Source organism: Delphinus delphis, chromosome 5 (assembly GCF_949987515.2).
Source record: "Delphinus delphis chromosome 5, mDelDel1.2, whole genome shotgun sequence".
NCBI classification, from domain to species: domain Eukaryota; kingdom Metazoa; phylum Chordata; class Mammalia; order Artiodactyla; family Delphinidae; genus Delphinus; species Delphinus delphis.
Genome location: NC_082687.1, coordinates 38,216,193 through 38,241,552, shown reverse-complemented (window position 1 = coordinate 38,241,552; position 25,360 = coordinate 38,216,193). Strand labels below are relative to the sequence as shown.

General features: G+C 34.7%; 1 protein-coding gene across 6 annotated transcripts in view; it reads right to left on the bottom strand.

The window, feature by feature from the left end:
• WDFY3 (WD repeat and FYVE domain containing 3) overlaps nt 1–25,360 on the bottom strand; it is a 261,777-nt gene that overhangs the window by 138,938 nt on the left and 97,479 nt on the right. For all 6 annotated transcript variants that reach the window (XM_060012227.2, XM_060012222.2, XM_060012224.2 and 3 more), the window contains 6 exons: nt 23,543–23,666; nt 12,229–12,338; nt 8,267–8,428; nt 4,209–4,401; nt 2,709–2,895; nt 833–999 (listed from right to left, as the gene is read on the bottom strand). In XM_060012227.2, coding sequence (XP_059868210.1) covers nt 833–999; nt 2,709–2,895; nt 4,209–4,401; nt 8,267–8,428; nt 12,229–12,338; nt 23,543–23,666 — 943 coding nt within the window. The remainder of the gene's footprint in view (nt 1–832; nt 1,000–2,708; nt 2,896–4,208; nt 4,402–8,266; nt 8,429–12,228; nt 12,339–23,542; nt 23,667–25,360) is intronic.

Sequence of the window (25,360 nt, the reverse complement as noted above, 5' to 3'; positions counted from 1 at the left end):
GGATTTTCTAGTATATCTATTTATTCTGACTTAAAAATTTATAACTGCTAGCTTCTATGTCATAAAATACATAGATAATGTACTGTGAAATTTAAATAACCAGACATACTGATATTTTTTGGCTAGTTAAATTTTACATGCAAATATCATAATTGTATTGAATACTTAGTATGTAACAATAATGTGAAAGGAACTATTAGAGGCCTGTGGGCTCAGATTCTTTCAGAATGGTTATTATGCATTTAAAAAGTGAAAATAAACAATAAAACTAGCTTGCACTCTTACATAATTGTTATTAATTATACAATAAATTTTCTTAGTAAAAGATCACTAGATGAAGAACCAAAGTTAGGAAATCTGAACTATAAAAATTATTCTCTGACCCGAAAATATGTAATGTAACTTCTCTGTACCTAGGTTTGCTTAAATAAAATATAAGCATGTACACCTGTGTTTTCTATATACCTCTTACATAAAGACAGGTATAGAGATCAGAGTGTGAATCAAGTTCCATCCACATAAATTGGAAATGTGTGAGTGTCAACATTAGACAGAGGCATGTTTGGATTATTAAATCGTTTGAACATTAAAATGAAATACTAAAATATAAATCTTACTGCTTTAAAAAATATTTTCATATTATATTCAAGTATTTGATCTGCTAAAGACTGTCACTCAAGAAATTATACCACAGAAAGTACCAACTTTAATGAAAAACAGCATATTACTTTTCTATAAATAACATAAATGAAGAGCAATCAAAATCTGACTAATTCATTCTTTCTCTATTTCTTTGAGTGGCTCAGAATGGGGGGAAAAAAAAAAGACTCACCTTTGCCTGCAGGCTGAGGTACTGCAAATCCAGGCAATAAAAAGGGTGCCCCTGTGGTAATACCAGCTGGTTTTAGTTCACTGACACCATATGTTGTTAGGGAAGTTATCAGATTAACCAGATCTTTCAAGGCATCTTTGGATTCTGCCTCTTTTGCTTGTTCCAATCTAGGAAAAGTATGATTTAGCAAATATATTTTCTCTTGTGTTGTATTTTCAAATTTAATAAAGAAAATTTCAATTTTATATGCAATATATAAATGTATAGAGTACTACAAGAAGTTTCTTCTTACATTTTTTTCCTATATGAAAACATACTATTTTTATAAATCCACAAATTTTATTATAAGATATGATGGTGCATTTGAAAGAAATTATACCAATAGTCGGGACACCTGATAAATGCTGATTTTGCCACTAACAGTATTATTTTAGGTAAATCACTAATCTTTGGTATAGAAAGTCTCTATAATATAAAAGGATTAGATTAAATATCTCTTAAGTTCCTTAAGGCTCTAAGGTTATAAAAGTTTCACTGTTTATAACCAAAAACCTTATCTACCATTTCTTTCCTAAGAAATTTTCTCTGTTAATTTTTTTTTTAACATCTTTACTGGAGTATAATTGCTTTCCTCTGTTAATTTTAAAAAGTGAATTCCTTGGGAAGATTTGTAAGACTTTACCTGTATTTCATTAATTAATTCAAATACTCGCATTAGAATACATTTAAATAAACTTCTGAGAGTCTCTAACAATTTTTGAAAAGTCTTAATTCCTTTAAGGTTGTCTTTTTTTAATGTGAAAAGTTTTAATAATATTTTCATACCATACACAGAATGTTGTAACCTGTTTCTTTCATTAACTAGTGTTATGCACATGCCTCTCCGTGTTAGTATAAACTCGCAATAGATATGTTTTTAATGGCTATAGAGAGCCAACCGTAGATTTGGGGAGTGGAGGGTGGGACAGCTAGTAGATACCAGAATTCAGGAGCACTAACATGCATAAAACTTTGTGTGCCTTAGAATTATATCTTGAGGATCAATAAACATAAGTGAAATTATTTTGTAAATGAGTGTAAGGCTCTTGAATTCTCAAAGGACTGCATCAATTAGTAATGTGAATTAGTTATTTCATAAACTTTCATATGTCCTCGTTTGGAAATTAGGATATATATGCAAGATTATATTCTTGGGGGTTGCCTAGTATTAAGTAATGGCAATGAGGTCAAACTGGTGTTAGAAATAAAGTTTACAAAATAGTGCTGGTTTACAGTAAATCAAATGATTTAAAAATAATTAATGGCCCAGGAACAACTATCAAGACAAGAGTATCTTCTTCCTAATAAACTTGTAACCAGCCATTTTCCCAGTATATACATGGAACATTTGGGATGAAAAAGAAGGCTAGTGAAACATTTTTAGACTGACATTTGTTTTATATATATATTTGTAATGTCTCATTCAATCTACAAAATTACTCTTGTTATTAACTACATTAATAGTAACACTGGAGTTACTGGTAAGGAAAATCAAAAATATAATTAAGCAAGAAGAGTTTACACTTCAGGAAGATGTTAATTAGTTCATTCAAACTCTTCTCCCTCAGCTACTAAAGAAGAGCAGATTTCTTCTTCACATCTAACTATTGACTCCACGTTTGCAGCCTACATTTTCCAAATTAACTCTAAATTCGTACTTTGAACTCTCTTGACAGAACAGGAATAAAAAGAAGTGATTAAAGCTAAGAGGATAAAGTATACATTAAATAAGTGATTGGTTGATTTCTTCTTCCCTATAAGCCCAAACTACATTGTTTCCTTTGATGAAAAGACTAAGTAGAAATTTAAAATATATTCTTAAATTATGGGGTTTTACCTAAGCAAGAGATCACAAAGGAAACTGTATCCTTGCCATATCCGAAAATCATCCAAAAGAGTTTGGGAAACATCACTGGAATCTTTGAGGAAACAAGAAAGTCCAGCAAACATTTCAACAATTTCTAGGGGAGACAGGTCATCTGATTGCTGCATATTCTGAACACACGTAGATAAACATTCTTTTTCTGTAAAAATAAAGAACTGAATAAGTATATATATGTATAATTTGTCAACTGCTTAAGAAAATTTCCTTCATTCTTAACTGGTGTTTAATAAAACATTAAATTTTAGTGTATCTATAAAATATTGTAAGATAAATGTTACACATTCTAAAAGCCAATGTAAGATTCAAATTGACTGAGGAAGCTCTACCTCTAAGTAGTAAACAAAGAGTAATACAGGAAGTGTTAAAAATTAGTTGACATTTATTACAGTTTTTACATCATATTTAGATGTTTTACTATTCAACAAAATGACTGCCTGCTGACATGACACTTTTGATTTTTATGAATATAGTAAAAAGTGGAAAAAATAAAAAAACTATCTTCTAAGTTTAAGAAGAAAAATCTACTAATTAGTTAAAAGTTATAATTAGAGTGAATATAGACTACTGACATACAAAAATACTTAAGGAAATAAAATTTTAAAAATTATGTTTGTACTATATATTTACTACTTTAAAACACAGTTATACCCCATAATAACTTTTGGGATTGGAGGTGTTTCAAAGAAGACATTCCTCTCTTACCTTTAATGAAATTTATTTGTCTTAAGAAACCCAGTGTCACGTAACAAAAGCTAACAAGATTTAACATAACAACGGAGGCAAGAAACAATGAATGACTCACTGACCTCAGGTAAGTGAATAGTTGTACTAAAAATTATTTTGAAAGATTTTTCAGTTTATGTGTATCTATATCTGTATCTATATATATAGAGAGATATATATACACATCTATATATATATACGTAAATGGACTATTTGAGATGCTACAACTGTCTATTTCTCCTAATTAGACATTTTAAGGGATAGTTGACACATATTTATATATGAGTTAAACAGAATGGACAATTTCTCCTCAGTGCTGATAAAGAATCTACCTAATTTTATTTATGCTGCATTGGACAGGTTGTCTACTTATGAAATATCTTCAGAAAGACTTTAACTATAGTTTCTCAAAAGAACTTTTCATTCAGCAAAAAAGGAGGGAAGAATAGGCTATGACATAGAACTTACATTATATTACAATTGACCATTTACATAACAAAGCAGTTATTTTAACTCTTGTAGATATCCATCATTTGGAACATGAGAATTTCTTATACCTGAAATGCCTCACAAATAAAAAATAAATTTTTTTCTCCTGGTAAATATACTTTTAATTTAAAATAGAATCTTTGGAGAATTGAGAGATAAAAACAAATTTCCCATCATATGAGGAGAGAAAAGTGGAGGAAATTCAGAGCACCTAAAATGAATACATTACGAGATATTCACCGTGAATATACTTCACCACATTGACACTGAGACCATGTCGGGATATGGTCATAAGGACTTCTCCGGCACTCTTCCTCCAAGGCAGGTTATAGGGAGGGCACCAAGAGGTTATTGCACTGAATAAAAGCTGGAGATCGTCTTTTTGAGCCAGCTCCTCGGCCGGAGAAACAAAACTGCAGAGTTTCACTAAGATCTAAAGAACAAACAAAATAAGTACATAAATAAATGAATGGTTGGGGAAAGGGAGGAGCTAGAAAAGGACTAGATCTGATTATTAAAAACTCTGAAAGTTCAGGGTTAGTACTGAGCGATATCATTAAAGCCATAATGATGAGTGCTTTAACTTAGGCAACATTAAAAAAGACACCTACAATTTAGAAGTGTGTTATGGTAAAACAGTTAATCACCTCTACTTTTATCAGCTTATTTTTTAAAAAAAAATGTTCTATGTTTACCATCCTCTCTTTACCATGGTATTTTTTTTTTTTTGCATTGCTTCACCCTACCATGAAACGGAATAAATCAAAGGTTAACTTTCAAGATCAGCACTCTAGTTTTCTATCGATAATTTGGTTCCTTAACTCTTAGTTTGTCATAAGTGAAATGTAATTTTCTTCTCTAAAAGGAACAGCTTTAGGGAGACAAGAAAGTAGAAATAGGTTTTTTAAAAGTAAAAGTATTCTCAAATTGTTCCAACTTCTATAAAAGTAGAAGGGGATATCAGAACTAAAAAATCATCTTAATTCAGAAGTATCAGTTATGTCTAGTAGCCAAAAATCTTCTAAAGCATGATTCAACACTTCTTAAACCCTGGAATGAGAACTTATTCCTTACCTATGGTTTGCAAAATACACACTGCACAAGTGTTTACAGCCCTAAGGGCCTGCTACTTGGGGAATGCAGCTATGGTTTCTGCCCTCGATGGACCTTTTTCTTCTAATCTCGATTTGGTGTCAGAAAAAGTTAATTTTTCTTCTCTGTGCTAAATTTTCTCATCTAAATATTTTTTAAACTTTATAAAATAAATAAAATAAAATTGGAGTATTTTAATATTTGTGCGGAAACTACTAAACAGAAAAAAGTATTTAAAGTATCATGTTTTGTCCGAGAAAGCTAGGTCTTCCTTTTCCTATTTCCTTCAATGCAAAATTTTACTTAAATACAAGAATTTCTAATTCATAGCCGCCAAATACCAGGGAAAAAAATTAAGAATTCAGAGAAACAACAAAATATTTATAAAATCTGTAAGTGCAGGCAATCCCCCCCACCAAAAAAATGTCTGGAGACACTGTTGGATACCAAATTTCCATTCATACGTGTAACATGTGTATCTTTTTCCATATGTGTTAAATGCAACAAAAAAGATATATGAAAAAAAGATAATCAATTGCAGCAAAAAAAAAAAAAAGCTCAGAAGAGTGTATTGTTGATTATACTTTTTGTTGGTTTTCACACTACCCTTATGTGATTAGAGGGACAGATGTCATTTCTCTAATCTGTAACATAAAAACAAACCTGAAAATAAAATACTTTTTTCCAAATCAAATCTTTGTCCTCAAAAATAAGCTAGATATAATTCCTTGATGTTGACTCTTACGATAACTAGTTCTTAATCTTCAAAGGCAAAAGCTTCTTAAAATAATCTAGTATAATCCTTTCATTTTACAGAAGAGAAAACTGAAGAGTCTACTCATTCCTCTTTGGCCCCTACACTAACCACTTCTATTTGTAGGGACTCTGTTATAAAGTCCAGCGAACTGTGGCAGAGCAGTAATTGGCCACATCAATGCAAATGCAAAGCAAAAAAAAAAAAAAAAGCCTACATGAAGCAGTACCAACTGCTAAGGTCCCAGGAAACCATCTGTCACAAAATATAAACATAGGGATTTCATCTATCATAAACACTATGTGTTCTGAAAACATTTAATAAGTTGTGCCCATTGTTTTTCTAGACAAAATGATGAAAACAATGTCCAGCCTGCAATGAGGAACTAAAAAAGGTAAGTGAGACACTAAAGGAGTACTGGACTAGGTGGTGGGAGAGCTGGGCTCTAATCACTGCCATGCACCTGCTGTGGATCGGTTTCCATAACTGTAAGTGAAGCGTTTCATTTAAATTTTCTTTTGAGTTCCTTTTGGCCTTTAACATTCAATGATTCCAATATGCTAAAGTGAATCTCACATTTAGTTCAAAGTCAGCACCCAGTGTTTTCAGATATAGAAAAAATTAAGTTTTAGGAAAAAAATCTCTGCTACTTATTTAGTGTTAAATATATAAAATTCAGCTTCCTCACTTTGTGTCTAAGTGAGATGATGGATGTTCACTAAACACTGTGGTCCTCATTTCATGATGTATGTAAGTCTAATCACCATGCTGCACACCTTAAACTTCAACAGTGCTGTAAGTCAATTATAGCTCAATAAAAGTGGAAGAAAAAAAAATTCAGCTTCCATTTATTGCCTAAGGTATTAATTAGTTCTACAGAAGGGATTTATTGAAACAGGGCTCTAGTCTGATTACCAAAGACTAACCCACTCCATTCATCAATGTCTTAAAATAGCTTTAATTCCTATGTGATTTACTCTTTTATTTATTCCCACTGCTCTTCTCATCCAATCTAATTGAGGGGTTAGATAAACCTCAAGTCTAATCCCATTTCTGCCATCCACTCACATCATCATTTTTGAGGAAAACAGAAGCTCTGAAGACATGGATTGTCTTGTAAATTAACACGAGATAAGGGATGCTAAACACCAGCACAAAAGTATCTAATAAATCAAGTGTTGAATAAATATTTTTTGAATTAGTATTTTATTGATAATCTTGTCTTTTCCTTTCTAAACCATCTTGGTCTCCCTCTTCCCGATCTTCATTGCTAGACCTCAACAAAGCCTGGAGCATTCCTGGAGCAACAACCCCAGTTACACCAGGTGTCATCAACATGGGTCCCCAACTCTACCACACCTACTGCAGATCCACTGTCGTCTCTGTTCTCTCTTCCTACTCTCACAGATTATGGCGCTGGTGGTGGCAACAGCAGGAATCACATTTATTTATTAAAAAATAAATATTTTTATTTCATGTCTACTATGTCTGAAGCAGAGAACCATAGCTTTGGTTATTATTCATTTAATCTTTCCCAAAATCCTTGGCATCTTATTTCAGAAAACGGGACTCAAACAGGTGTTGGTTTTTTAAATTGAGGCATAAAAACACATAACAAAATTTAACCATCTTAAATCATACGCAAATATAGAGTACAGTAGTGTTAACTACATGCACATTATTGTGCAACACATCTCTAGAACATTTTCCTCTTGCAAAACTGAATCTCTGTAACACGGAACAACAACTTTCTTTTCCCCACCTCCCAGCCCCTGGCAACCAACACTCTACTTTTAAAAGTTTGACCACTTTACTTATAAATGGAACCATGCAGTATTTATCGTCTTGTGTCAAACATGTATTTTTACATGGACAGATTATATTCTAAATGTTTGTAGTTTGTTTGTTTTGAAAATTTTCTCCCAAGAAAGGATATCAAAATGATGATAATATCTCCAGGCTAGCTAACAAAGGTATACTTAATCTGCTAATGCTATTAAAAGAAGAGTGGCAACAGTGGGAAAGAAGGGCTTTATAGGCAGGGAGCAGAGGAGGTGGCAGCAGCCACTAAAATAAACTGTCTTTTCTAAGCTAAATATTTATAGGCTAAGGACTTCCTATATATAGACAGCAACAAAACAGAATTTCTTGACATTAGAAGAAATATTATGCAAAACTTAATTATATTGTCAATAAAAGTTTTCCTTGCTTAGTTCATTTTAGAGATGTTTTTGCTATATCAAAGGTAACCTCTGTTCAGAGAAACAAATTTGTTAATCCCTCATCTAAATATTCTTCAAAGGAAATGTGACAGATGAGATAAAGTGAACTTATAATAAACAGCATGAAATACTATAAAAAATGGAATAGGCAGGACATCTATTTAAGGAGTGTACCTGTTACACTTTAAATAGAGTGGTATAGATGGCCAGGCAAATAGCACCTTCCATACCTGTACAAAAACTTTCTGGAGTAGTCCACGACGTTCTGCTAGAGGTAGCTCATTCTGTGCACCTCCAACTGCCTCAGGCACATGTGGAAGGTCAAAAAACAGATATAAACATTTAACCAGGGTGGAAGGCACTGACATCGTTGTCATGCAGTCCACGGTTTTCTGGAAAACAAACCGATAAATAAGTGAATAGACAGATAGACAGATAGACATAACTGTACTTGGTGTAGCTAAGTAAGCTCAAATTTTAAGCCAGAAAATTATATATCAAAATAACTTTTTAAATGCCTGAAAAAAAATGAAAATGACTCCATGCTGACAAATACGTATTTCCTATTTGGACAAATTTGCTGTAACCAAATATTGAGAAGTTTGTTATTTAGTAAGGTATTTATTAGGTTGACTATTAAGAGGCAGCATGTTACAAAGAACATAAACTTAAGGATTTAGAAAAGATTTTAACCATGAACTTATTAGGCAAACTAATTTTGTTAGACCTCACCTTTCTCTCCTATAAAATGGATATAATAGTACATATCGCTTAGGGTTAATATGAGGGTTATATAACAAATGCAAAGATACACTGGGTACTAAACTATATATTAGTAGTTGCTTTACTATCACTTTTATTTTTATTGTAGATTCTTAGGGTTAGAAGGGCACTTGAAGGATATAGCCATCACTGACACAAAAAAATTTCTACATTATTTTCAAAGATTACTAAAGGAAGAAATTTTAGACATTCTTATGGTGAACATTTCAGCACTGTTAAGAAATATGCTATAATAATTATAAAAATCTTTCCATGGTACAGTTTGGAACAGAAAGTTCTTCCACGCTGGAGATCAACAGGTTAGCATCATCTGTTGATCTGTTTATTAATTTTGACATTAAACATTTCCTGAATGCCTAGGGTATGTCAGTCAGTGTGTTGGGAGCTCGGCATGCAATGATGAAGGATTCCTGCCCTTCAGAAGACTGTAGTCTAGAGCAGAAGCAGGTTTGTTAATAACTATGATTTAATCTCTTATGTGTAACAATGGTAGTACATTCAGGCTAATATAAAAGGGAATGATCACCACTGGCAGGAGTAGAATGGAAAAGTGTCGGAATTAAAACAAGAGGGGAAAGATCACCTGGAAGATACACAGGAGTTTAGGCCACATGGTACAGAATGTTTCAGGAACCTGAGTCCAAAACTGCTGACTCCTGAAAAGCCACAATAATAATGTCTAATCTTTAATGAGTGTTTATTATATAACAGGCATAAAGCTAAGCACTTTAAATACATGCTCTCACCTATTTCTCAAGTCATCCCTACAAGGTAGATTTTATTACTATATGCTCCTTACTTTACAAAGGGAGCAACTGAGGCTCATCACTTATATACCCTGTCTGGGGTTAGAGAGCGGGTTAAGTGGCCCATGGTTTATACATGCTCAATGACCTATGCGTGTGGTCTCCCATTTTACTTTTACTTTTATTTTGCTGGGATTGGAGACCCAATGAAGTGTTACAAAGGAGTTATAGAATCAGATTTTAGACAATTAGCTGGTGATAGTATAGACCATAGATTAAAGAGCAGGAAGGCGAGAGCAATTAGGAAACTAGTACTGTAAGAACGGCCGGGCTTGAACTAATGCAGTAGCCGGGTGACAGGGAGGAGAGAGCGCCTAAGGAACAATCCTTTCCAAGATCTGGCCCCTTTCTACATATCCACTATCATTTCCCTCTTCTAATACTCAAAAGCTCTCTGCAGTTCTCATCTACCATTTATTGTTTCTAGACACCCCATGTCTCCATCTGACTCTCAATTTAAACGTCTGTTCATGCCTGAAACTTTCTTTAATTCCTCATCTTTCTTCCTACCCTCACCTACAAAATTTACAACTCCATTTCTATTTTCATAGTACTACATATAGCCCATTATTGCATTTTATGGTATTATCTTCATCCACTTCATCTCTGTCATCTACATGTTGATTCAGGACCATGTTTTTGTCATCTCTATCTCACTACTGCCAACAGAAGATAGCATGCAAACAAGAAAGTCAGCTCAAAACATAACACTGGGGCTTCCCTGGTGGTGCAGTGGTTGAGAGTCTGCCTGCCGATGCAGGGGACACAGGTTTGTGCCCTGGTCCAGGAAGATCCCACATGCCGCGGAACGGCTGGGCCCGTAAGCCATGGCCGCTGAGCCTGCACGTCCGGGGCCTGTGCTCCGCAATGGGAGAAGCCACAACAGTGAGAGGCCCGCGTACCGCAAAAAAAACCCACAAAAAAACATAACACTGAATTTTCTTTTTAAAATGTCTTTTTCCAGTTAGACTATTACTAGCTATCCTTTCATATTAAGCAAAATGATATGATTTTTCATTTTCATCTTATAACGGATAGATTAAAAGTACAACTGGGTATCCAAACCGGTAATCGGCAACATTTGTAATTTTTTTAAGTGATTCTTTTCTCCTGATTCTTTTCTTATGCTTTTAAATTGGTCTATCCATTTGTGCACATTTAAGTTAATACACATTTACTGATTTTCTACCATGTTCTAGGTGTTATGGTATGACACAGTCTATGCTCACAAGAGAGAAAGAAAAATAGTGCATCTACAGAAAACATGAATAAAACTTAGAAATATTCCAATTAAACACTATTATTTTATGTATTATTCTAACCCAAACCAAACTTTGGTACAGTAACGTAGAGGCATTTATAGTTACCATCGATAGCAAGTAGAATTGGTATTTTGATAGTCACTTGATATGGCCATAGATACATGAAAACAATGGTCTACTTTAGGACTATCTGAAGGTTACTTAGTACTTAGGGTGAATAAACATCTCCATTTGCCCAGGACTGAGGGGTTTCCTGGGATGTGGGCATTCTATGCCAAAACTCAGATAGTCCCAGGTAAATCAGTACAAGTTGGTCTTATTCGTTTTCTGATTTAAAAAACAAAACGTAACACAATATTGTAAATCAACTATACTCCAATATAAAATAAAAATTTAAAATATAATAAAATAAATAAAAAACAAAACGAAACAAAAATCCAGCAAATTAAAAAGGAAACAGGCCATTCCAAAGAAAAAAAATTCTAGTGCTGCTTACTTTAGGCTAGTAACTGGTTTCAGGATATGGTTACTAAGAAATGTGCACTGTTTCTCCTGTGGCCTGTCACAGTAGTATGATTGGTGTCACATTTACTTTTGTAAATTCCATGAGGTATTTGAAAGCCCATAGTAATTTAGACAATAGTCATTCTCAAGATTCGTGTGGACTTTGAAGGTAATTATACTCTGGATTTTAGAAGGCTGAATAAACTTCCTTCATCCCCAAGACATCACAGGTCACAAATCGGGTATTCAAACAGCACATAAATGACTACATGCCATATGTATCATGACAGATGCTTAAACCTGATTTAAAGGGAAAAAAAGCAATCTCCAGAAAAAATCAAGTAGGAAGGAAATATGTATTATCCTGAAAATGACAATATTTCCTTATTTTGCATAAAAGTTAGAAAAATTTTAAAGTATTTTCCATGTCACTTATTCCTTATTAGCTAAGTGACCTTAGATGAATCTTAGATGACTCTTCCAAGTCAAAGTTTCCCTAACATGGTTACAGAAATGCAGTTCCTGGGCTACTTCCCTCCAGCCACAGGTAGCCCATCTTTTTGCCCAGTGTGCTGTACAAATGGTACCATGCTCTATGTGTGCTATGATGTGACAAAGATGGAAAACACTGTTCTAATTTAAGCATTTCCTCATGTGTAAAATGGAAACATTAACCTCCTTATAGAGATGTTGTGAGAAGCATGAAATAATGTGTAAGAAGAATTAGAAGAATACACAGGTTATCATAAAATCTTATTTGGATATGATGATAAATTTAATTTCACAAAATCCCAAGAGGATAAAAAGACTCTTCAAACATGAAAGCCAAGAACTTACCTGACCAGAGGATGCTAACAAATTAATTGTTGTCAGAAGCATCCAACCTCTACTGGCTTCTTCACTCTGATTGATTTCCAAGAATTGGACTATGGCCCGACTTGCAGCCTCTATAAAACCAAAGGAAAGTCATTAGGTGGAGAGAAATCACGTACAAAATATGTTAAAGAGAGCAATGTTTTAATGGTATATGTAGATGTCATCATATCAATACAGAAATGTAAAAATCAACCTATATATTTTAGGAAAAGGTACGTCACAAACTAGTCAAAAAGAGTCATGGAACAGGGGAAATTTGAGTTAAACCTGCCTGTAAAACAAGTCTCTCTAGAAACTGGGAGGGAGGGATGGAAACAGAGAGATTAGGCACACTGTATTAAAACAAAAGTGTGGCTAGAGGAATGATCAAGAGGAACAACTGTAATAACATAGGGTTCACATTCTAGAAGAGCATATGCTGAGAATTAGAGTCTAATATCAATAGTAGTGACAGAAAATGCCTACTTACGAAGGAAGGTAAGCTAAGGGCTGTCTGTATTTGACTCTTTGGGCAAGAGGGAGCAAATGTAGTTTCTAGAGCAAAGTAGATGTTGAAAGGATTATTTTAAGACTATTAATTTAGAGTGATGTGTATGACAAACTTTAAGGGCAAAGAGATTGATGGGGGAAACAAATTAAGAGGTTGGCTCAGTGATACACACAAGGGGTGACCTGAACAGCTGACATTAGGAAGAGATAAACAGTGAGGGAGTCATTCATAGAACTGTAGTGTTGGAAGAATCTTTGAAAGTCAACTTAGTTGATTATGTTTTTAAGGATAAGGGAAAATGGATAAATCCTTAACCATGCATTTAATTTTATCAGCACAGAGTTCATCAATTTTTACATTGTAATAGTAGATGAATTAAAGTCAGAAAATAAGTCCAATCTGTTCACTGTAAACCAACATGTTAAGTTACTAAACGTATACTTAACACACGTCATAAAGACACAGGATGTAGAATAGAATTTAGGTTACTTTAGAGGTATTCTTTCCTTTAAGACATTTAAGACAATCAAGATAAAAGTGTTTTATTCAATAATTGAATGATACAAAACTTACACATGATACTGTGCTGGACATATTTCATCTTTATATACTTCCATTTGAAAGAACATGTTAAAGGAAAATTTTTTAAGATACCTTATTTTTACTGAGTCTTAACTGTACAACAAGCACTGTTTTTTTTTTTTTTGCGGTACGTGGGCCTCTCACTGTTGTGGCGTCTCCCGTTGCGGAGCACAGGCTCCGGACGCGCAGGCTCAGCGGCCATGGCTCACGGGCCTAGCTGCTCCACGGCATGTGGGATCTTCCCGGACCGGGGCACGATCCCACGTCTCCTGCATCGGCAGGTGGACTCTCAACCCACTGCGCCACCAGGGAAGCCCAACAAACACTGTTTTAAGTGCTTGCAGATTCAACTCATTTAATCTTTATGTAGAACCCTGTAAGTTATTTTCTATTCTTAGACCCCTTATTATAATATAAATTGAGAAATGGAGAGGATAAGTAATTTGCCTAGAATCAGGGACAGAACTTATATTCAAATCCAGCCTGCTTAGCCTGTAAAAGATAGTGATAAAAAAATTTTACTGGAAAAGAGAAGTCAACAGAACCCTGGCTTACTTCGGGTATTCAGTATCTGGTAAATGTTGAAATTACTGTATTCATGCTCACTAATTTTACAGTCTCTTGCCCCTCTCTAGAAAACAAACACCGTGGGAGCAGACTTTGTCAGCCTTGTTCAGAGCTGATCCCCAGTACGGAGCACATCACTGGCAATAAGTGGGCACTCAATAAACATCTGTTAAATGAGTGAATAAATCAACCCAGGGAGATCAAAGAAGGACACATTGAATTCAACTTCTCAAGAACATCAGGAGGTTTGCATTTATTATGGGTAACAGAGATTCCTGAAAGTTTTGAAAGGGGAGTAATACAAAGAAAGCAATGTTCAAGGCTGATTAAATAGAGAAAGAAGAAAACAAATAAAAGAATGCCATTGAGAAACCATCTTTAGCAACCATGGTTTAAGATCATTGGCAAAAACTAACCTGCAAATTTTTCCTGCAAGCCTACAATGGACCCCAGCCATTTGCTATATAACACGAGCAGTCTTTCCTTGATAGTAATTAAACGCTCATGTAAGGAAAACAGCTCCTTACCAGTTGGCTAAAATTCTTAATCAAAGGCTGACATGCTATGTTTTCATTTCCTAGGCTTCTTTGTAACCAGGCGACTTTGGTTTGAAATTGTGCATTTCCAATTTCGTAACTCAACATCTTAAAAAAAAACACCTGCAGTCTTCAAATTGCTTTATTTTACAATTACACAAATGTAATGAAATTCTATTTCATTAAAAAAAGAAACATTGATTGGTAAATCAACTGATCAATACCACCTATGTCTCTCACAGAGGGAAAAAAATATTTTGAAGAACTAAGCCTACTTTAAAAGATAAACGAATTTATCTCCCTGGTAGAGAATCTAGAAACCTACAGATAAGACACATTTTGAGTGACTCCAGATTCCACCCATAGTACTTAACACTATTAACATTAAAAGAAGTTTGGACAAATATGTTTTTTCACTGCTATTCAACAAGTTGCCAATTATGAACAATGAATGCCAATGGTTATTTTGAGAACCAAAACACCAAAAATGTACTCTTGGTTTGAAACAGTTCCATATATCTATCTGATCAATGGCATTTACAAAAGTGTGTGGTTTCTTTCGTTTTGGTTGACAATGAACATTAAGATATTCCTCAAGATAAGAAAAGACAATGTATTTTCAAAAATGTCCTATTTGTTATTAAACATTACAACAGTTCAGTAGATTGCTGAGCTGATTAAATGAGATAATACGTATGAAAATAAACCTTGAAAAGGATCAAGACAGTATAATTATTAATGGTGTCCCTTTAACAATTTTACCAACTTAATAATAACAACTGCTCTTTTTGAGAAGAAGATAGAGACTTCAGTTACATCAGCAATAATGTATAATTATGTTATCTGGCTTTGAATTACAGGTGCACACAAAGAAGTCTTGACAATAGTTGTGGCTGAATAATACAGGAGAGATTGGAAACTCTCATTGATAAAATAGACTATCTTTACATATCAAACATATTCAGAAGAACTATTTTACTTTCACCTACTAATTTCAGTAGGTTGCCATACAAAACAACTTGATGGGATCTCCGAGTTATCATTTTAAATAAATCAAGAAGCTCATTGTAAAAGTATGTAACATTTAGTGCTATCTTTAAAAAGTTATGTAGACAACATATTAAACCTCCATAAACCACAGAATTTCTTAAAACTTTGAAAAACGCTCCTAGTCAAAAAATAGAGCATTATGATCTTTTATTTTCACCAATTTTTAACAAATACAAATTTAAAGACTGATTTAACTTAAGATTATAATAAAAAGAACATATTAATATCAGCCCATCTTGAGAGTTGCCAAATCATTTTGATTTAAGCTTTAGCTTTCATGCTGCATTACAGTACACATAGTTAGGCCAAAAAAATGCAGAAATGAAGTTAGTAGAGCTCATTATTAGATTAAATAAGAATATGTAGACGGTTTTAAAGGAAATGTTAAGTTCCCAGTCTACACTGAGAGAGTGTAAGTAAATTCAATTAGACTGCATTCAGAACAACCAGAACACAAAACGTATTAATAATAAGTGTAATACAATATTTTTTCCTTTTGCAAAGTCCATTTAAAGCATAGTCATTTTCAAACTTATGCTTCAGGATGATAATGTGAGACACATCAATAGTACTATTACACTTTTTTCATTAACGAAGAAACCAAGCCCTAAACGCCCATTCCCACCCCTCCCTTCCAAAAAAAACCACTTCCACGTTAGTGAGAAAAATAGTATTAGGACTCATAGCTTCCATGCTTCTTTCAATTTGATAATACATCATCACACCTTGGGAATGAAATTACCTGAAGGTGTTGTGGCTTTGAAATCCTTGGAGGACAGCGGGGCACACTGTTTTTCTGTTTAAAAAGAAAGGCTGGGTTGTCTAACTGGGGATTCACTATATTATACTAATCCCACCACAAGATGCTGCACCAGGTGCCAACTGTGGTCAGCATCATTTGGCTTCTCTATCACTGGGCCGCTGCCCAGTGGGCATTACAGCACTGGGCTTAACAGTGGTACCTAGCATGCAGCAAAGTCATTAACAATAAACTGAAGATACTATTTTTACACAGGTGGGAATTTTCTCTTTCAATGACGTAAAATCGACCATGTGACTGACCTTAGAATTAAACAGACTGCATGGCTGAACTTAACAAATAACTAGAAGAGATAGGGAAAAGTCTTAAGCCATGTCCTGTACACAATATGGCTACAAAATTATATATTTTTTCAAATTAGTTGAAAGTCACTATAGATTTTTAACAAAACCACAGGGAGGCTATAACCAAGAGAATTAAGAGAGACAGAGAGAAGAGGACTACTGTATTACAAATCAGCCCATGTACCCACTTTGCACATTGACCTACCTAAAATTTTACTAACTTCTGATGGATAGATTTAAACAATATAATTGCCAATAAGCATGGTTCCTACTGAGATATCTACAGTGAATGTTAGAAGTGATCTGGTAAAAAGACTTGATATGTGAATGGTGATTAGGTAACAAACAAAGTAAGTATTTCACACCGAATTCAGAGGAGCTCTGGAAAAATAATCTTTCTCTGATGCACAACAGATAGAGCCAATTTTCAAAAGAATAATAGAGGACTCATTCCACCTGCTTCTTTTTGGAGAAAAATTATGTTCATGTAAATCATAACAAAAATTACTTTCAATGAAAACTTCCTATAAAATAAAAGGTTATGTGAGGTATTGAAAGCAGCCAAACTCATAGAAGCAGAAAGTGGAACGGTGGTTGCCAAAGGCTGAGAGGAGGAAGAAATGGAAAGTTGCTGATAAATGTGTATAAAGTTACAGTTGTGTAATATGAAAAAGTTCTAGAGATCTACTGTACAACACTGTACTTACAATTTACTGTACTGTACATGTAAAAGTTTGTTAAGAGGGCAGATCTAATGTTAGTGTTTTTACCACAATAGAAATCAATTGATCAATCTGAAAACTAGAATGGGATATGCAAGAAGAAAGATGATTCAGGATGTACCTAGATCCTCAACATCTAGAATTTTTTACTAGAAAAATCAAAATATCAAAAAATCTCCATGAAAGTACTTTTGATAACAGCACTGATCAAAAGAAACTTCCAATGTTCAAAACTAAAAATGAAAGAAGAGAACAAGGATTCCAAAGGCCAGAGTTCTTCAAGGCTGACAGAGGAGACACTCCAAAACTATGCTTTTCTCTCTTAAACATCAGTAAGCTGGCTTTTCTAACACTCTTCTAACTCTTAAAGCATAATGGGGTAGGGGGGAGCACAGAGAAATCCTATGTCAAAATCAGTAAAAAATTTTTTGAGCACCTAATCTGTGACAAGCATTCTTTTACAGGGGTGAACACAAGAGACAATAACATTAAATAAGTAAATAAACAAGGTACTTTCAGATGACACCAAACCTCTAAAGAAGTATTTAAGGTGACTGAATAAATACTCACTGGTGTGGAGATACAGGATAAAAGATCTATATTTGAGATAGGGTGATTTGGAAAGGTTTCTCTTGTGGAGGTAAAACTTACACAAAATTGAATTGAATCTCACTGGATTCTGAAGTTAACGAATTTCAAAAGTTTAAAACTAAAACTTACATGGAATCACATGATATGAAAAAATGTATCTTAAAATACCTGGCAAACAGTATGTCACCAATGGAAGAAGGAAGGGCACAAGGGGCTCCCTCTATGTTTGCAACTTCCTGTGAGTCCATAAATATTTCAAAATAGAAAGTTTAAAAAAAAAAAACGTATGTAACTATTATTGTAATTAACAATGAGACATCTCCTCCATTTAAGATACTCTTCATTATTTCCCTATGGATATAAAACTGTAAAGAGATTTAGGAAAACAAATCTCCAATGTAGAAAAATGTTTTTCTACAAACATGCAGATTAGGTATTCATAAAGACAGCAACAGTGAACAGAGTATAAATAAGCTTTGGAATTTTTGTTTCTAATCTAGGGCTGTCACTCAAAAAAGAAAATGCAATGACAGGAGTCAACATGTGACAAAGAAATTTCCCTTCATACTACCTATTTAAAATAGCTAAAAAGGCATAAAACACAGAAATCTTATATTTAAGACAAACTTTTCACTTGTATAGGAACAACTGAAATCAATAAAGATAAAAAAAGGATGCAATCCCATTCTGGTGGAGAAGGGAAAAGACAGGAAGTTTACCTTAAACTATCTTGACCATCTCTCACCAGACTTGCTTCAAGGACTACAAATATAATTAAAACTGCCTCATTTTAAAATCCATACATCAATTCATATAATGTACAGCTTCTGATTAAGAGATTTTGTCCTCAATCTAAAAATACTTTAATGGCTGTTGCTCCAAAGACTCCATAATGGGTCCCCCGTTAAAGATGGAAGGTTGAGCACATGCATTTATCTCCTCTGTCCTGAAACCTCACTGCTATAAACTGAATTGTGCCCCCCCAGAATTCATATTTGAAGCCTTAGTTCCTAATGTGATGGTATTTGGAGATGGAGCCTTTGGGAGGTAATTGGGTTTAGATGAGGTCATGAGGGTGTGCCCCTCATAATGGGATTAATGCCCTTATAAGAAGAGACACCAGAGAGCTCTCTCTCCTGGAGGTGAGGCCACATTGAGAAGGTGCCATCTGCAAGCCAGGAAGAGAGATCTCACCAGAAACCAATCATGCTGGCACCATGCTCTTAGAATTTCAGCCTCTAGAATTGTGAAAAAAAATTCCTGTTTTATACTGGTCTATGATATTTTTGTTATGGCAGTCCAAGCAGACTAATACACCCACTAAAATTGTTGTTTAAGGATTTTTTTAAAAAAATCATAAACCCATAAGTACAAAGAAAATAGGAAAGGTGAAAACAACAACGTTTTGGATACTAAAACAGCAGAGAAATTAGTGGGAACTGATTTAGCAGACTCTAGAATCTTAAAGCAAGTACAAGGAAAACACAAAAAAGCAGCTAACTACAACACAACCTCCAAGAGGCTCAGGAATTGGTGGCACTAAGTACCTTTAGAAGCAGAAGTAAATGTGGGACTGTACACAGAAGGACTGGTGAAGTCTGTGTAAGAGCAGCTAGACCCCCAGATCCCCACTACTGTGTGGGTAGTAGACTAGAGATTTATTCACTAAAAAGAAAAACAGAGGATGTTTGGATTGGGGTGGAGGGGGGACAATGACATTAAACCAGGCACAGTTGTGGGCTCATCATGAAGATAAAATAGAAGCTTATGTATTGATACTAAATGTTGAGGGTCCTCAGACACTGGCTTCTAAAATGTTCAGAGTCAGACGTATACTGTCTAAGTAAACACTGGACATTCCTCTCTGGGGACTCTGTCTAGCTCAAGGGAAAGATGGTCAACAGAATGGCTCAGCAAAATGACCCTAGGCTGAGGCCCAGGCAAGCTCCAGCCACAATTACAAAGCTACCCAGCAACTTTCCAAGATTCCATTCTTATACAGCAGTAGAGGGCCAAGGATGAGACACAGGAGGACATTCTCCAATATAAAAGAGACAAAAATAAAGTAACAAAAAAGACTACCTGAAAGAAACAGACTGTGGAGGAAGATAAAAATCTGAAAAGAAATTTTAAAAAAAGAAAAGAAAAAGAAACCTCAGAGAGTTAAGAGAAGCCATGAAAGGAAAGCAAAAGACATCAATAAAAAAGAAAAAAAAATCTCTTAGAAATTAAAAGTATCGTGTCACAAATGGGGGGGAAAAAAAAAACCCATGGAAGGAATATATGGTAAAACCAAAAAGCTCTCCTAGCAAAGAGAGTAAAAAAGCAAAGACAGAAAATAAGAGAGGAAAGATAAGAAAATGAGAGGGACAGTCTTAGGGGTACACGTGATAAGAAAGAGAAAACAGAGGGGAGGATATTATTATATAAACAATTCACAAACCTTTCTCAAAATTAAAGGATATGAATTTCCAGACTAAACAGGTCCAGTGAGTACTCAGCATAATGAATAAAAATAGGTCCACTCCAAGGCATGTTATCATGAAATTTTAGAAGAGGAGGGCCAACGAGAGGATTCTAAATGCTTTTATAAAACACACACACAAACACACACAATACAGGCCACAGAGAAAGAATGGAGAATTTAGGTAGCTTCAGACTTCTTACTAGGAGTATAGGAATCTAAAATATGATGGAGAAATTATTTTTAAATTCTGAAATAAAATGATTTCCAATCTAGGACCTTATATCCACCGAAAGGAGGATAAATGTAATGTGAGCTGAGAGATTTTCCAAAATAACCTTGGGAGTTCAACCTAGGCTGCCTGGAGAAGGACACACTGACCATGTTCCCAGAGGTGCTGCACCCAAGCTTAATTTTCTATGACACGCGTAGCTTCCACTCCCTGTGGGAGGGCCTGTAGCTTCCCCTGAGCCCCCAAGTCTCCTGGAACTAAACAGTTAGCATTCTCAAACAACTCCTAGAAACATCCAATAAGAACTCAGATTCAGTACTCAAACAGCTTAGATCACAAACGGTGTTTCTTCACCATTATGATTGCATTCATGCTCTGGGTGGGGAATATCCCAAGCACACTTCTGTGAGATAACGAGGGTGATGGATCTGTGCCTTCTTTTCTCTTGCTGAAGCCTGGTTCTACAAGTTCCCCTTTCTGCAATAAAGCCATCCTGTATGATGTGATAAAGTTTGTTCTAAGCCCCGTACCTGAAAGCTTGTCACCTTCCATGGTTAAGGGGAAGGAACTCATTTTATATAGCAAGAGTCAAAGGAATTTTCACTCACAGATTTCTAATTTTTTTTTTTTTTTGGTGATACGCGGGCCTCTCACTGTTGTGGCCTCTCCCGTTGCGGAGCACAGGCTCCAGACGCGCAGGCTCAGTGGCCATGGCTCACAGACCCAGCCACTCCGCGGCATGTGGGATCTTCCCGGACCGGGGCACGAACCCATGTCCCCTGCATCGGCAGGTGGACTCTCAACCACTGTGCCACCAGGGAAGCCCTCACTCACAGATTTCTAAAAACAAATACAAAATCCAAAAACCAAAATAATAACTGCCCTGCATCCTTTTTCAGGAGGCTGCTGGAAAAAATATTTTACCAAAAATGAGGAAGTTAATTTGAGAAAAAAGATGACATGAGATTTTGGAAACAGAGACTCTATCCCAAAGAAGTGGAAAAACATCCCAGGATGAACTGAGTGAAGATGAAAAAGTGACAGTTGTCCAGCTGGCCTAGAGAGCAACTACTACAGATTAAAGCAGAACAGAAGGTTCTGGAAGAGCTATTTGCAAGAAGATGAAACTGACAGAATATCTGATGTCTTCAATGATATTGGAGGAAATTCAGAAAAACAGAGGAGTAGGGGAAGAATGCATAATGAAAATGTAGAAAACTAGTTTTTTTAAAAAAAGGCAATTATTAACTCTGATTGATAAAGGGGGAGAAGTTTTCAAGAAAGAAAGAGTAATCAGAGTATATCATATGGCTCATCTTTGTATAATGTTTTCAGTCACAATAATATAATGAATACTGATCTAATCAAATTATGATAGAATGATATGGGGATATAGAAGTGAGAATCTGTGGGATAGTGGTGAGCTTAAAAGTCTCACTTCTCTTGTGGTAAGCCTGGAGATGGTATCTAAATATGAAAAATCAAGGGCACACAGTATAAGCACATTAGTTAGAGACACAGAGGTAAATATCAAAAAAAGTTAAGAGACGTAAAAAGTCAGTGTATCTTAGGAGTGCAAAATGAGGATGAACCAGGATGATGGAAGGGAGATACTGTTTTTAATAAACCTATAAACTATTTGACCCTTAAAACCATGCACCTATATACTTTTAAAACTAAAAGTAAAAACTAAATTAAAAAATAGGATTATAGGGCTTCCCTGGTGGCGCAGGGGTTGAGAGTCTGCCTGCTGATGCAGGGGACACGGGTTCGTGCCGGGGTCCGGGAAAATCCCACATGCCGCGGAGCGGCTGGGCCCGTGAGCCATGGCCGCTGAGCCTGCGCTCCGCAACGGGAGAGGCCACAACAGTGAGAGGCCCACGTACCGCAAAAAAAAAAAAAAGTATTATATAACAAAGGCATTACCGTTACAATTGGAAAGATAGTAATTCAATGGGTGGAAATGATAAGTGATTTTTCAAAGAGACACTAGAAACAAAACTTAAATTATTGATTTCTTGGTCTAATGCTTCAGTAGGAAAGCTATCACTCAACCACTAAAAACCAAAGCAACAAGATAAAAATTAAGATAAAATCCTTCAAACATATTGCTAATTTAGAAAATGAGTAATGGTAATTAAAATCAAAAAGTTTTATTTTAATCTTGATTAAATGGGATGATACTTTATGAAGTTTAAAATTACCTAATTATGAATAAGAATAGTTATTCAGGCAGCATTTATAAAAGGCCTACTGTGTAAAGCACTGTGGTAAATAAAGACTGTAGGTTATACAAAGACTCATAAATAGTTTATGGTCTAATAGAAAGATAAAGATACATATATAAACACCACTCGTGAAGCTGAGTAGTTAAGAAGAGAAAACTTTTCCTTTGATTAAGGAAATCAAGAAACATTCTATCTAGGAAGTGTGACTTAATCCAAGCTGAGAAGATTTAGATGTACTAAGACGGGGGGAGATGCTCCTTCCTGAATGAAGCATCACAAGGATAGAAAAAAGAGCACAGAAATGTCTGGGACTATAAGTAACTCATGATTTGGTTGAAATATAGAAAAAGGAAACAAGAAATTAAAAAGGGTATGCAAAAATGGTGGGTATATATATGTATTTCCAGGTCCTGAGTTTGTGTTGAATGTCATGCTAGGAATTTGGATTTTGTTCAGAAGGAAACAGAGTGCTGTTAAAAGGGTTAGGTCAGGGGTGGTAGTGGTCCAAGGAAAGTAGTCTTGGGTAGAACTACTCCACTTGAGAGTAAAAGGTGCTGACAGTAAGAATATGACAGTAAGAATGGGAATGGGGACTGGTACTGAAATCCATGTGCTTAAAATCAGGTCAATTTTTTGTTAGATTTCGACACCACTTTTACCAAACTGTCCATTCAAATAAATCAGTTTTTGCTGGTTTCTGTAAAAATACCTGTGGATTTGTTTGATGCTCTCCTTCGAATTTCTGTCACCATCAGTCGTGAGACTTGTGTTGTGAACTGCAGAAGATCAGAAAATTTTTCTGTCATTGTATTTGGCGGAGCATTTCCAAAAACCTGTGATGAGAAAAACAATTTTAATACAGCATTGTCAACTTTTTTCTTTCATTATGTGCTTTTCAAAGTGTGGTATGACTTGAACATCAAATAAAAGAAAGTATGCTTGCATAGTTACTTCGATCTGAATAAGTTTAAAACATATCTCTTTCAATAAATGCCATCTAACCACATTTTCTTATACATGTAAAATAATTTGTTGAATGAATAATTAAATAAACAAAATCTAAAAGCCAAAGACCAGTTATCTATAAAATTTAAATCAAACTTACTAATAAATTTTAGAAAATATAATGTAAATATATTTTCTAAAGTTTATATTTAGAAAATAAATATAAACTTCTAAAGTTTATAAATAAATATAAACTTTATATAAACTTTATATTTATAAATAAATATAAAGTTATAAAAAATATAAACTTCTAAAGTTTATATTTAGAAAATATAATGGTAAAAGCAGGGACTTATCTAATGCTAAGTCCTGGGCTGAATACAGAATTTACTAAACTCATCTTATACCTCAGAATTTCTGAATTCTAACCATAATAATTCCCAAAACAAGACTTAACGAAAAGACTAGAATAAAAATGAATGAAAGGGTCATGAAATACACTTGTCTTTACAAAAATCTACACTAGATGAACTTTAGAATAAATCATTCTTAAACTGGCATAGGTTCAGCAAAGAGAATGAAAAAACTAAAACCTGGACAGACTGTCATAGGAAAAGAAATAGTATATTATAATAGCTATATAACTAGATGCATCCTGGAATATTGTTTTAAAAATGTTTTTTATAGTGGGACATCCCTGGTGGCACAGTGGATAAGACTCCATGCTCCCAATGCAGGTGGCCTGGGCTCGATCCCTGGTCAGGGAACTAGATCCCACATACATGCCGCAACTAAGAGTTCACATGGGGCAACTAAGGAGCCAGCAAGCCGCACTTAAGAAGTCTGCCTGCCACAACTAAGGAGCCGGTGAGCCGCAACTAAGGAGCCCACCTGCTGCAACTAAGACCCAGCGCAACCAAATAAATATTTTTTTAAAAAAATGTTCTTTATAGCTAAAAGAGAATTCTGTGTCTCCTAAAACTATTATGATGGCCCTCTACTGTAATATTAACTAAACAATATTTTATATTCTTGTTATCTGTTCAAATGTCACTGCAAAGGGAGGAAACGTATCTTACCCGTCATTGTGTTCCTTGCCAAGCTAGCACCCTGCCTTTTACAGGGATGTTCCCTGAATATGGCTGTTTGTATGCTGCCTGCCCCCACAACCAAATTCTAGAAAATGTTTAGGTAGCATGCAAGGACACAAATTATAATATGAGAATATAAACAAAAAGTAAGAACAAAACCAATCAAATAATAAAACCAAGGCTAGGGAGGTAGACTGGGGAAAAAAAGTCTATATTTGCCATATTTAGTCATGAATTTTGGCTCAAACATACAGGAGAGAAAACCTCATGAACTACATGGTTCTCAATGTCCTTAGGTAAGGAAAACATATATTTAACGAAGTACCTCTATTCTTCATACCATAATGTAAAGATTTTCTTCCAAGGATCCTATTAAAAGGATACAACTTATAATATCCTTGTAATAGGAATGTTTCTTACATTCTTACAATAGACAACATGTTTCTTACAATCACCCTCAAATTGAGCTGAAAGTATCAAACAAATGATAA